Source organism: Amphimedon queenslandica, unplaced genomic scaffold, assembly GCF_000090795.2.
Source record: "Amphimedon queenslandica unplaced genomic scaffold, v1.1 AMPQUscaffold_13468, whole genome shotgun sequence".
In the NCBI taxonomy this organism is placed as follows: domain Eukaryota; kingdom Metazoa; phylum Porifera; class Demospongiae; order Haplosclerida; family Niphatidae; genus Amphimedon; species Amphimedon queenslandica.
The window spans coordinates 281,885-293,893 of NW_003546296.1; the positions used below are offsets into that span (position 1 = coordinate 281,885).

Genomic DNA, 12,009 nt, shown 5'->3' on the forward strand with positions numbered 1-12,009 from the left:
GTTAATTAACCATTATTAATGTATGGGTGTGGCCACTATCATGGCGGAAAAACCTTCCAACAAAGAGTGTTCTTCAAATCTCTCTCCGTCAAAGGCTGAAGAGACTAGTACTGTCAGCATGACTTCAGCTCAAAGGGAGAGAGCTGAGAGGAACAGGCAGATTGCTCTTAACTTAAGAGCTAACAGAGTTCTACTGGATAAAACAATAACACGACAGACTGCAGACACTGGTGGGGGGTACAGTGGTCAATTGGTGGACACTGGTGGTGGGTTTTTTCTTGAAGAGGATAGCCAAGAGGAGGAGGAGGAGCGACCGACTAAAATTAAGAAAGTCGTTCACGATGAAGGTAATTTAATTAATTAATACTGGGTGTGGCTAATTAATAGATAATTAGGTGCTGCTTTTGGTGATGATAGAATAGATTGTGGGGAATGTTCTCAGAAATTTTCCGTTTCATTTCTTTGGAGCAAATTTAAATATCCAGTCTGTGACAGCTGCAGGTAGGTGGGACAGTACTGGGCGTGGCTAGTATTAATTAATTAATTTGTAGGGATCCTGATGGAAAGCATTCTTTAATAACTAAAACAGAAGCAAAAGAAGTAACGAGATACTTCTGATGCATTTTTACAATATTTATTTTTAGTTATTTTTACTGAAAGATTGTGATTTTACTGAGCGAGGGGGGCCCCCTTTAATGTACATTGTACGTAAAAATCCCCACAGCTCCAGGGGGGAAATGAAACTTTACATGAGAAGACAGGTAGACTACATGTACATGTATAACGTGAGGTGTGTGTTGTAGGTGGAGTCAAGGTCACATGACTTGTGGGGCGGAGCTGAAGGACTAGAGAGGGAGAGGGAGGGGAGGGAGGAGGCAAGAGAGAAGAGAAAGCAAAAGAAATACTCGAAACAAGTTAAAGGTATGCACAAGATAAAGAATGATGGGGTACATTGGATAGCTAGAACTTGACAGTCGGTTAAACTTTTGCAGATAATTACTTACCCAGAAGTTATTTCACAAGGCATTCAACCATCTTGTGAGATTTCACTGATTTTAATTTTGTAAAATAATTTTGACAAAATTGCAAAAACTAAGTTCCTTGCTATATGCAGTACATGTGTTAATGCATTGATTCTCTACAGAATTAAGGAGATCTGTCTACTCTTCATCAGTGAAGCAATACAGAGCTCATATTCATGTCTATGATACAGAAACTAAGAACCAGTCTGACGAGACTTGGACTAAAGTATGCAAGGAATGTGGTCACTCTGTAACATTTGAAAAGCTATAGAACAAGTGAGATATTGCCCCAGGGCACATGTTCATGTACGTGTGTCAGAGTATTATCATAATTTGGTTTTATGTTACGTTTATTGTAGCATGTAATGATTTATGATCTAATGTATCTTGGATTGTAACTCAAGTTTCAATGAGCCATTAGTTTATATTTATAGCAGCAGCTGTTACTATTTATAGAAATTACATGTACATGTACTGAATCTGTGTGTTTAATAATGCGCTACATTAGTGATCATAAGGCACTCAAAATGACATGTGTCAATTCAATTTTGACTTTTTAAATTAAATTTTAGGACAAAACCCTCTTTATCCTTTAATATCTGACAGTACAATACAGTACATGTTGATGGTAATCATGGTATGTTATTTTGTGTGGTGGTTAGGGCACGTGTGTAATTATGGCATACATGATATGCTAGTCTCTTCTTGTGTGTGTCCTTCATTGAGTTCTGCGTGTGTTCAGGTTTATGATATGAGTGAGTCCATAGCTAATGACCTGTCGCTTATTGTGTCTTTAAAAGGTTTCTTGGCGGTACCATATGTTAAGAGTATTAACCTGATACAGTCTGTATGTCTGTGCCTCTCAGCTGTTGAGTGATATTCAATACCAGATGTACATTATTATTATTATTATTATTGTTAGTACTATACATGTACATGTATACGTGCCATAGCCCATAAATTGGTTATATCATATTACGTCCTCCAATGTATGTGTGTGTGTGTGTGTGTTTGGTGGTTAGAATGTAGAGTTACTCTTATTTTTAAATTTCAAGAACCAGCTGTAGTAATATCTTAAGGATGTACATCTTTCTCTCTGTGATTATTAGTTTTTAATGTGTTTTAAATGGCAGACAGACACTTCTTCCTTTTCCTAATTGTTACCTTCTGTTTAATGTCTCCTCAACCTCTTTTAATCTTTTATAGCTAGTCTATCCCTCCCTCCCTCCCCCTCTCTCTCTTCCTTCTAATAGGCTACTCCATTTGGTAACACTAGTCTGTAGGAGTCTCTATTGCTTTAATGGAGTTGAGGAGTAACAGAGTCTAGCAGGATTTATGCTTCATAATTTTAAGTAATTGTCCATTAGAGGGTCCTTGGTAACCTTTGCCTCTCCTCTCTTTGAGGCAGGCATATTCTCACCGTTCCTCTCTGTGGTTTCATGTAGGTCTGACTGCGTGTGAGCCTACAGCTGCTCCTGAGGCCTCAGACGCACTCATCCAATCACTAGTCACATATCATGTTCATGGACCTCCAGTACTTGTGTATAGCTCATTATGAATTGCTCCAAGGGATGCCTGTCTGACAATATTGTGATGATGTGTGTCTATTATTGTAAAGCCAATCGGTTGGTTTGTAATTGGTACAGACAGCCACACCGCAACAGGAGACACCACTAAAATATGTCCGTATGACATCAGTTATCACGTGACATGCAAGAGCTACTCTCTTATTTCTTAATATTATGTAAGATATTATTATAATTGTCCTTTTTATATAAAATTATATTTCCATTTTTGCAGCTGCTTCTCAAGCCACGCCCTTTAACGCCCACTTGGTTAATTAGTGGGCGTCATCTCTTTTGCAAGGAGCAAAATCTTATAAGAGGAGGGGGAGAGAGAGAGAGAGAGGAACAGCTTAAGCACTGAAGGATACAAAGTAGAAGCAGTCACTAGTAGTTATTCCACCGCAGTAGAAGACTAGTCTATCCTAGTTACTAGGCACTAGTTTCCTCCAGTCACTGGTTTGAAAGACTCTCCCTCTTTTGATTTTGACACCTATACTTGCAAACGTAACAGGGCACCATGTCACTAGACCTTAGCTCTAGTCTCACTGCTATGGAGTGGCTCCCTCGGCTTAGAGTCGGTGGTGCCTCCTCTTCAAGCAGTGCTGGGCTAGTCGCAGGTACTGGAGGCCAGCAGGTGCAGTCAATGCCGCCATTAGTACATGCTGGTACTGCTTCCATTGACTATCATCACTTTGGACGGATCCCTTTGCATGCACAAAGACATCCAGCGAGTGGTCGTAAGCTCCCTCCGTCTCCCATTGATCTAACTGCAGTCCTGGATCCTCTGGAGGCCCAGGCCTATCGCTATCATGATGCCAAGCCTCCTTATTCCTATGCTACACTGATCACATACGCCATTAACAGCTCACCAAAGAGAAGGATGACACTGAATGAGATATATACATGGATATGCAACAACTTTCCTTATTATAGAGAAGCTGGGACAGGCTGGAAGGTAATGATGAATACTACTTATGGCCTGCCATTTATGTGAGGCAGTGTGGTTTATGGCTGCATTGTGCTACTTAGCAGTTTTCAATGCATCAACAAACAACCACACTGTATATATATATATATATAATAATACTGCAGCTATTGCTTGCATTCTCTATTTTTATTGCCATAATATTAGTGTTACAATCTTGTTTTTCCAGAATTCAATCAGACATAACTTGTCGCTCAATAAATGTTTTCAAAAAGTTCCACGACCAAAAGAAGACCCTGGGAAAGTAAGAGAGATTGGACTTTTAAAAGGAGTCGGTATTATTTAAAATGGTGACTGTTTCTTTGATGCAGGGTTCTTACTGGGAGATTGATCCGTCTCCTCTTGAAGACAGTAGCGAAACACTATCAAGCTCAGGGTTTCCTAGGAAACGAAAGACCAGTGATAAAGTAAGTGATGTCACTTTGCATCATCAGTACGGGTTGTTGATGTACGTACATGATGATTGTTGGTGTGCATGGTGAATGATGATTGTTGGTGCACTAGTAGTAAGTTTGTGGGTCAACTTACTGCAGAGGACTGTCATCTCTTTTTAGTAATGACCCACTATCTTGAGTGTACACAAACTCTTTGATTGCTCCTCTTTATTGATAAACACTCACTCTCCTACATGCCATTATACAATAACTGCTCTCTGGCTATTATATTGTCTTTTAATTGCATGTCACTTTTATATGAGTGCACCTGTCTCTCTTTCCACTGCCTGTGTTGTTGGAAAGTCAATTTCCTCCCCTCTCTCTCTCTCTCTCTCACTCACTCTCTCTTTCTCTCTCTTGTTTTGTTAATTGGTAGACACAGCACACACTCCATGCATAGCCACAATAGATATTTAGTGTCAGTATAACTTATTATTATATTTTAAATAATGTCTGTGTGTGCGTGTATTTTCCTAGAAACTTTTTATTCTACTCTGTAGTACCATACAGGTACATACCCACTGCATTTCCATGTTCCAAGAATACGACTATTATTATTATTATTATTATTAATAATGATTAATTTATTCACTTTTATAAAATGATCCATATTCCCATGTTGCATTGTTATTAATGTTATTCATAGGTTCTATTAACACTGGTATTCCTCACTCAATGTTAATGCTATACATTATTGTTTATAATCATCATCAACCCTTCCTCCCTCCTCTAGAGTGTTGAAGACACCATCAGTCCTGCTGACATTAGAAAAGAGAAGAGCTTTAAACCGACTCCAGCCAATGGGTCCCCCTCTCCAACGCTCTCCGAACTAGTGTCCTATTCTAAACGTCCATCAACCTATTCCCTCCCCCCTCCTCCGCTCCACTCTCACGTACCCTCCACTGGACAGACTGACTTCTCTACTCCTTCACAATACCCCAAGGGAAATGGAGAGGGATCTTTCGATGATCTAAACGCGTCTTTTCGTAGCCTCTACCGATCATTATTTGATTCCGTAGGTGGAAGCCACACCCATTTCCCAATGCTTTCATCATCGTCATCAAACGGGATTAATGATGGAATGGGTGTTGCCTCTACAATACCTTCAACTAGTTACAGCAGCAGGTCAGTTAGTTCCTGCACCTCCAGTTTAAAGTTGGAGTCCAGTCTTACCTCCGTCATGGACGGGTTGAGAGATCTAGCGGACAGTAACCAGCTGGACAGCTTGAGTCCTAATACGATACAGTCACTATGGGATACTGTTAATGAAGGTGACCACACCCAGTTAGGTATGGACCCCACCTCTTTTGCCAAGTGGTCAGACTCATTTAACCAGTTCTTGTGCCAGTTGAACCCGCAGCATGTTCCTCCAGCCTCTTCTAATTATAGTGTGGGTGGGACAGGCTCCTCCCACTACCACACCCCCAGTCATTATCAGGGCGGAGTCCCACCCCCTCCCTATCATCCATCTTTAAGAACTATTGGTAGCATTGAGTCTCCGCCTATTTTATACAACCATGCTCATAAGGACCCGCCCCCTTTTAGCTCAGTGGCGACTGATTTGTTGAACGATACTGAAGATGAGGATGAATTTGATTGGTCGAAACTGGTATAATAATTAGTCTTGTGAGTATTAATGAATTTTAATCCATCAGTATTACAGAGTATCAGTAAATTAATTAATTATTATTAGTTTTATTTCTTCACCTGTTATTATTATTATTTTATTTATGTTGGAACCTGTTTTCCTCACTTCTCTTTATTCTTTTTAGCTTTATAAAATGATAAATAATAATTATTTAAGAGTATGTGTACGTATAAATGGTTCTTGTACTTAATGCGTTTTGTTCATTTTAAAACCCTCTCCTCCTCTCCCGGTCTCTTCCACTACATCCAGTAATGAGTCGTTATTAAATCCTCTATAGCGTCCCTATAATTAGAGCCATTTACGTCAATTGTTCACATATAATGCACTTACCATTGCTGTACTTGGTCTCTTGGGGGTTGTGTTGTTAAAGTTTGGAAGTGATGAGTTCAATTTCTCTTCTATCATTTTGTTTTCTTTTTCTAGTCTGTCCTTCAATGCTTCCAGTTCAATTATTTTGATGTTCTTCTCTCTCATCTTCTCTTCAAGTTCACTGATCCTGCATCAACAATAATTAACACATCACATTAATTATTTTGTGATTATTGTTGTTCTTACTTTCCTTGTAATTCACTCTTTTCCTTTACCAGTGATTGGTGTAGTCCTGATGCCTGCAGTCTCCATTGTTCCTCCAGTTCTAGTCTCTTTTGTGTTGATACAAGTTCATGAGACACGCTGTCTATCCTTGAGCTCAGGGTTGCTTTTGCTCTTTGATTGCTTTCCCTGCAAAGCAATACATCATTTAAAATAGGTTATTTTGTTCTGTGTACTATGATGCTGATCTATTGTAGACAATTTGTGGTTACTTTGATCTTTCAGGCTGACACTGTTGCCTGAAATATTTCTGCTAAAGATCAAAGTGACCACAAATCGTATGCACTAGCTGCATGAGCTCCAATTACAATCATCATCATACTTATTATTATTATTATTATTATTATTATTATTATTATTATTATTATTATTATTATTATTATTATTATTATTATTATTATTATTATTATTATTACTATTATTATTATTATTACTTCAGTTTTTCTTTTGTGTGCTCATTCTTCATCATTAGTGATTGTTGGCTTTCAATCAATTCTTCAGTTAAACTATCACATTTCTCTCTTGTTCCTGCTAGTTCTGTCTCTAATTCTTTGTTTCTAGTCATCAGGTCTCTATTTTCTTTTCTCCTTTCTCCAATCTATTGAGCTCAGTGGTCATGGCTATAATAATGTTGGACTATATTCACCTCTTCTTGGAGCTTTCTAATCTTGTTTTCTGCTTTTGTGTGTAGTTTCTTCATTGCTTCTTCATTCTTACTTAACTCTTCAGTTGTTTCTAGCTGTTCTTTCCTCAAGCTAGACACAACACCAGTTAAATGCTTTATGATTCTATCCTTTTCTGTCCTACAGATCAGAGTATGTAGTGAAGTGTATCTTTAGATCATAATCCTTACAATTGTTCTTCAAGTTTCTCAGTTTTTGTTTGAAGTGTTGTAATTTCTTGAGCTTCTTCTTGTAGTTGAGTTTTCTCTCTCTCTAAACTTTCTATCATTTCTAGTTGCATTTGAGCTTTTGTTTCTAACTCTTTTACCTTAATGATGGTAAGAATAATAATAAATTATTATTATCATTATTATTGTTATTATTAATACTTTGCTTCCATAATGTCCATATGTTGTGTGCAGTGATTCCAATTCATTCTTTACTTCAATCAATGATGATTTTTTCTGTTACCATTATCATCATTGATATTATTTTATTATATTTTATTAATTACTTCTTCATTCTCATTTTCTAATATTCTTCTTTCTTCTTGAGATATTTTTAATTCTTTTCTTGTCAAAACCAGCTCTTCTTCCAACTATTAATTATCATTATTAATTAATAAATTATTTATTTATTTACTTGTTGCAATCTTTCTTGTAGCTTCAGGCTGTCATTTTGAGTTGTTTCTTTGTCTTTTTTTAATTTCATTTCTAACTCTCTGAGGACTTTAGTGACATCATCACACTCCTACAATATTTTGAGCTGATTTACCTCCAACTTTTATAATACATTCAAATTTTTTAAAACTGCTTCAAATTTTTTAAAACTGCTCCAAAATTTTGCCAAAAATAAAAAGTAGAGAATTCTTAATTTTTATAATGTTTACTGATGCATATACATGTTCTTATGTTGTGTAGAAAGTTTGAGCTGATTCCGATCAAAATTGAATTTTTTAGGAATTTTTAAAGTTGCTCCAAAATTGGGTAAAAGTCCCTGTACTATAGTACATGGTCTTGGGCCAAATTTTGCCAAAAATGAAAAATAGAAAATTCTCAATTTTTATAACATTCTCTGATACATATACATGTTCTTATGTTGTGTAGAAAGTTTGAGCTGATTCAAATCAAAATTGAATTTTTTACGAATTTTTAAAGTTACTCCAAAATCGGGTAAAAGTCCCTGTACTATAGTACATGGTCTCAGGCCAAATTTTGCCAAAAATGAAAAGTAGAGAATTCTCAATTTTTATAACATTCTCCGATACATATACATGTTCTTATGTTGTGTAGAAAGTTTGAGCTGATTCAAATCAAAATTGAATTTTTTACAAATTTTTAAAGTTACTCCAAAATCGGGTAAAAGTCTCTGTACTATAGTACATGGTCTCGGGCCAAATTTTGCCAAAAATGAAAAATAGAGAATTCTCAATTTTTATAACATTCCCTGATACATATACATGTTCTTAAGTTGTGTAGAAAGTTTGAGCTCATTCCAATCAAATTTGAATTTTTTACAAATTAAAAAATCTGTTCTTACATGTACATGTACATGTATAATATGAACCTTTTCCTTTGCTTTGTAAGTATCTTTAAGTTGGTTCAATTCTTCATCATTCTCTCTCATTTTCCCTAGTAGTTTTTGGTTTGCATTCTTCACTCCCTCAAGTTTCTTAAGTTGTTCAGATAGCGTGACCATTTCTCTTTTATGGTCTTCATTTTCTTTTTCCATTTCATTTCTTCTCTTCTTATATTCATCATAACTTTCCTTTAAAGTTGCTAGAGCTGATCTTGTACTGTCCAATGTCTCCATCACTGTCTTTTTGTCTTCAATTTCTCTTTCCAGTTCATCCTTTTTCACAATTATAAATCAGTCTCTTTCTAACTGCACTATCAGCTCTTACTTGTAACTGAAGGAGTTGCTCATTTGCTTCTTGTTTGATGGCTTGTTTTTGTTTCTGCAATTCTTTCAGTTTTTCCTCCATCATATGTTTCCCTTGAGTTAGTGAATGTACTCGTGATTCTAAGTTGGCCTATGATTATATTATAATTATAATTCTTATATTATTATTATTATTATTATTATTACTTTCTCTTCTCTTGATTTTCTTTGTAGTGTCTTTATCATTTCTTGTTTTGCTGTCAGTTCAGCTCCAAGGCTGCTATTCCTTCTTGACAAATTATCATGACCAGTTTGACTGTCAGTTAGTTCACTTTGCAGTCCTATTATATATACATGATATGAGTCTGCAGAGGCTCAGTATTATTATTATTATCATTATTATTATTATTATTATTATTATTTATTATTATTATTATTATTATTATTATTATTTATTATTATCATTGTGGTACATTATGTGTGTGGTATGTTACCTTGCAGTTGTGAGGTTAGGGTTAGTAGACTCGTCTGTGATTGTGCAGCTGCTTTTGAGGCTGAACTCAGCTAATAATAAATAATAATATAATAATGATGATGATGATAAACTAATCTGTATCTGTCCTTACTTCTTCTGTTAAGCACTCTGCCTCTTTACTCTACAATATTAGTCTACTATTAATTGTTATCATTTTGTATTGGAGTACCTTTTCCTGCAGCTGTATTTTGAGTGATGTTATTTCTTGATGCATCTCATTAATTGCTTTGTCAGCAGAACTTTTAACAGCAACTTTCTCCTTTAAAAGCAAGCAAAGAAGTTTAATTTCAATTTCATAAATATTTATTTCAAAATTTACTTCTTCTAGTGTGCTGATTTTCTCTTTGAGTTCTGCTTCATTCTCTTCAAGTAATTTATTCTTTTCTTTTATATTCTCCAGTCCCTCTCTCAGTCTCTCTTTCTCTTCATTTGTTTCAGTTATTCTTATTTCAACTTCTTCCTGAGCTTCCTTGAATTTCTTGTCCTCTTCCTTTCTCTCTCTTACTCTAAATCCATACCTTTGAATCTTTTCTGTTAATTCCTGAAGTTGTGTCTCAATACCCTGTGCTTTACTGCACAATTCCTCATCTCTTTTACTGACAAGACTCATCATGTCTCTTCCCTTTTCTGCTATTCCATCAAGTAAGTTCTTGCATGAGGTCATTTTCTTCTTGATCGCTGCTCTCTCTGTCTCCATTGTTTCCAGTTGCTCCTGTATTTCTTCCTCTTTTCCCTCCAATTTTGCCTCAAGTTCATTTATTTTGTTATCACTTTGAACTCTCTCTCTCTTCATGTCGTCATTTTCGATCAGTAGCTGTTCTTTCTCTCCTATCAATCTTCTTTTCTCTCTTTCTGCTGCTTCTAAATTATCAACCATTTTTTGTATCTTCTCTTCAGATTCTCTTTCCATCCTATTGATACAATAAACTCAGTTCAGTGTTATTTGTACTATGTTCATGTTTATTTTGTGAAACATAACATGTTGACATGTGGTCACATGTGCTGATTATAATTACTTTGTTGTCAGCATCACTCCTTGAGTCTTTGTACTCTCCATCTCTTCCCTCATGGTTGATAGTTTCAATTCAAGACTGCACAGTTCTGCCTTTAGAGTTTCATTGCTTGCCTATGGCATAATGTGTACATAATGAACATTATGTCTCTCACCCTCTCCCTCTCACCCTCTCTCTCTCACCCTCTCCCTCTCACCCTCTCTCTCTCACCCTCTCCCTCTCACCCTCTCTCTCTCACCCTCTCCCTCTCACCCTCTCTCTCTATCTTTCTCACTGTACAAGATATAATCAATCATTGGTTGCCAGGGTACCTGAGATTCATTCATTGCTGTTTCAACTTTGTCAAGCTGAGCTGCTGTTCTTTCATATTTTTCCTGTAACTCTTTCTCTTTGGTCTCCTTTTCTTGTTTCTTTAAAGTAAGTACATCGATCTGAAGTTATATGATATTCTGTACACATGTGAAAACAGATTGCTCTTACCTCTTTCAGAAGTGACGTCTTCATTTCTTTGAAAGATTTTATTTCAACTTCCTTTGATTCAACTTCTTCCAAAAGTTTCCTGATAATTTCTTTGTTTTTTTCAACAGTTTCTTCTGATATTTTGAGAGCTTCTTGTGCTAAACATACATACAGTATATAATTAATTAAAATAATAAAATTGTACTTAATCTTTTTGCTGTTAATGCTTCTTCAAGATTCATTTTCTTCTCTTCAAAACTCTCCATTAATTGCTTGAGTTCTTCTTGTAGTCTTGCCTGCTGCTTTGAGATTGACTCCATAATGGATTCTCTCTCTCTTTCTCTCTCCTTTAATTCTTCCACCTCCTTACTGAGCTCATTTCTCTCCAGTACTAGCTCAGTGTTATCTTTAATCAACGTCTCCTTCTCCTCTTTAAGCACTGACACCACCTCCTCCCTTTTTCTTGTTAAATCCTCTTCAAGTGCTTCCAAAGACCTCCCAGTCTCTTCCTCCAAATACTTCTTCTCCTCTTCAGTTCTGCCTAGGTTCTCTTTAGTTGCTGAAAGTGTCTCTCGAAGGCTACTGCACTCTTTCACTAGCTCCTGTACTTTTTTAAATGTGTCAAATTCATTGGATTCTTCTGTGACCAGGAGGTCAGTGATTGCCTGATGCTGTTTAAAGTAAGCTTCCCGCTCTTTCTCTGACTGCTGCACTTTATCTCTCAGGTCTCTTATCTCTCCCATCATCTGCTGGACGTGGTCGTTCTTTCCTTTTTGGAGTTGCTTGATGTTGGTCAGGTATTGCTGCATCTCTTCATTCTGCTTCCTTTGCTGTGTCTTGATCGTCTTCACCTCTTCAAACGACTCCTCCAGTCTGGAGTGAGTCCTCTTGTATTTCTTCCACAAGTTAATGAGATTGGTTTCAGGTGAAGAGCTGTCCCATTTGACTCCATCTTTTGTCAGATCAGATTTGATTTCTTTCAACTGCTGGCTAAAGTCTTGAGATAATCCCTACAGTAATAAATGAATAAACGAGTGAATGAATTGCTATTCCTTTAGTTACCTCTCTGCTGCCATGCTTCTTCTGTCTCAACATGACTACAGCTCCTTTCCAGAGGGTGTGTTGCTGCTGCAGAGTAAAGGGTGGGGCTGGTGTTTGCAGCTAGCCTGTTGTTACTAAAAATAGAACAAGGGTGGGTTCATCCAGACCACACC

At 36.6% G+C, this 12,009-nt stretch overlaps 3 protein-coding genes across 4 annotated transcripts; 2 read left to right on the forward strand and 1 right to left on the reverse strand.

The window, feature by feature from the left end:
* Window positions 1-26: 26 nt before the first annotated feature.
* On the forward strand, window positions 27-2,354 carry LOC100640408 (DNA repair protein complementing XP-A cells-like). Of its 2 annotated transcripts, XM_019994663.1 has the most exons (7): window positions 27-347; window positions 396-501; window positions 552-600; window positions 645-761; window positions 804-921; window positions 1,145-1,298; window positions 2,276-2,354. In XM_019994663.1, the coding sequence occupies exons 1-6, from the start codon at window positions 41-43 to the stop codon at window positions 1,291-1,293; spliced, it is 846 nt and encodes a 281-aa protein (XP_019850222.1). In that variant the 5' UTR covers window positions 27-40; the 3' UTR covers window positions 1,294-1,298; window positions 2,276-2,354. The 2 variants fall into 2 exon arrangements, with proteins under 2 accessions (XP_019850222.1, XP_011402907.2); XM_011404605.2 differs by lacking the exon at window positions 2,276-2,354 and having other exon boundaries at window positions 1,145-1,425.
* Window positions 2,355-2,673: 319 nt separating this feature from the next.
* LOC100640535 (forkhead box protein J2-like) lies at window positions 2,674-5,801 on the forward strand. The gene is made up of 5 exons (XM_019994662.1): window positions 2,674-2,766; window positions 2,823-3,542; window positions 3,742-3,816; window positions 3,884-3,979; window positions 4,740-5,801. Exons 2-5 carry the CDS (start codon window positions 3,105-3,107, stop codon window positions 5,619-5,621), a joined length of 1,491 nt encoding a protein of 496 aa, XP_019850221.1. The 5' UTR covers window positions 2,674-2,766; window positions 2,823-3,104; the 3' UTR covers window positions 5,622-5,801.
* LOC105312171 (myosin-2 heavy chain-like) lies at window positions 5,708-11,939 on the reverse strand. Its single transcript, XM_019994661.1, has 22 exons — window positions 11,858-11,939; window positions 11,001-11,805; window positions 10,817-10,953; window positions 10,648-10,767; window positions 10,340-10,449; window positions 9,643-10,234; window positions 9,493-9,582; window positions 9,415-9,444; window positions 9,283-9,352; window positions 8,996-9,129; window positions 8,811-8,939; window positions 8,474-8,758; window positions 7,550-7,657; window positions 7,422-7,505; window positions 7,297-7,371; window positions 7,099-7,235; window positions 6,892-7,048; window positions 6,680-6,843; window positions 6,210-6,374; window positions 5,985-6,150; window positions 5,841-5,936; window positions 5,708-5,778 (listed from the first exon to the last, which is right to left on the reverse strand). Exons 1-21 carry the CDS (start codon window positions 11,888-11,890, stop codon window positions 5,841-5,843), a joined length of 3,687 nt encoding a protein of 1,228 aa, XP_019850220.1. The 5' UTR covers window positions 11,891-11,939; the 3' UTR covers window positions 5,708-5,778.
* Between the last annotated feature and the right edge of the window lie 70 nt (window positions 11,940-12,009).

Bases quoted from the DNA above. Each gene is read 5' to 3' on its own strand.
- LOC100640408 (XM_019994663.1), top strand. From the start codon at position 41: ATGGCGGAAAAACCTTCCAACAAAGAGTGTTCTTCAAATCTCTCTCCG. The intron at 348-395 runs GTAATTTAATTA...ATAGATAATTAG, and splicing joins GAAAGTCGTTCACGATGAAG to GTGCTGCTTTTGGTGATGAT. The intron at 762-803 runs GTAGACTACATG...TGTGTGTTGTAG, and splicing joins AACTTTACATGAGAAGACAG to GTGGAGTCAAGGTCACATGA.
- LOC100640535 (XM_019994662.1), top strand. From the start codon at position 3,105: ATGTCACTAGACCTTAGCTCTAGTCTCACTGCTATGGAGTGGCTCCCT. The intron at 3,817-3,883 runs GTAAGAGAGATT...TCTTTGATGCAG, and splicing joins CAAAAGAAGACCCTGGGAAA to GGTTCTTACTGGGAGATTGA. The intron at 3,980-4,739 runs GTAAGTGATGTC...TCCCTCCTCTAG, and splicing joins AACGAAAGACCAGTGATAAA to AGTGTTGAAGACACCATCAG.
- LOC105312171 (XM_019994661.1), bottom strand. From the start codon at position 11,890: ATGTTGAGACAGAAGAAGCATGGCAGCAGAGAG. The intron at 10,954-11,000 runs GTACAATTTTAT...ATGTATGTTTAG, and splicing joins ATTAACAGCAAAAAGATTAA to CACAAGAAGCTCTCAAAATA. The intron at 7,372-7,421 runs GTAATTAATAAA...TAATGGTAACAG, and splicing joins TAGAAAATGAGAATGAAGAA to AAAAAATCATCATTGATTGA.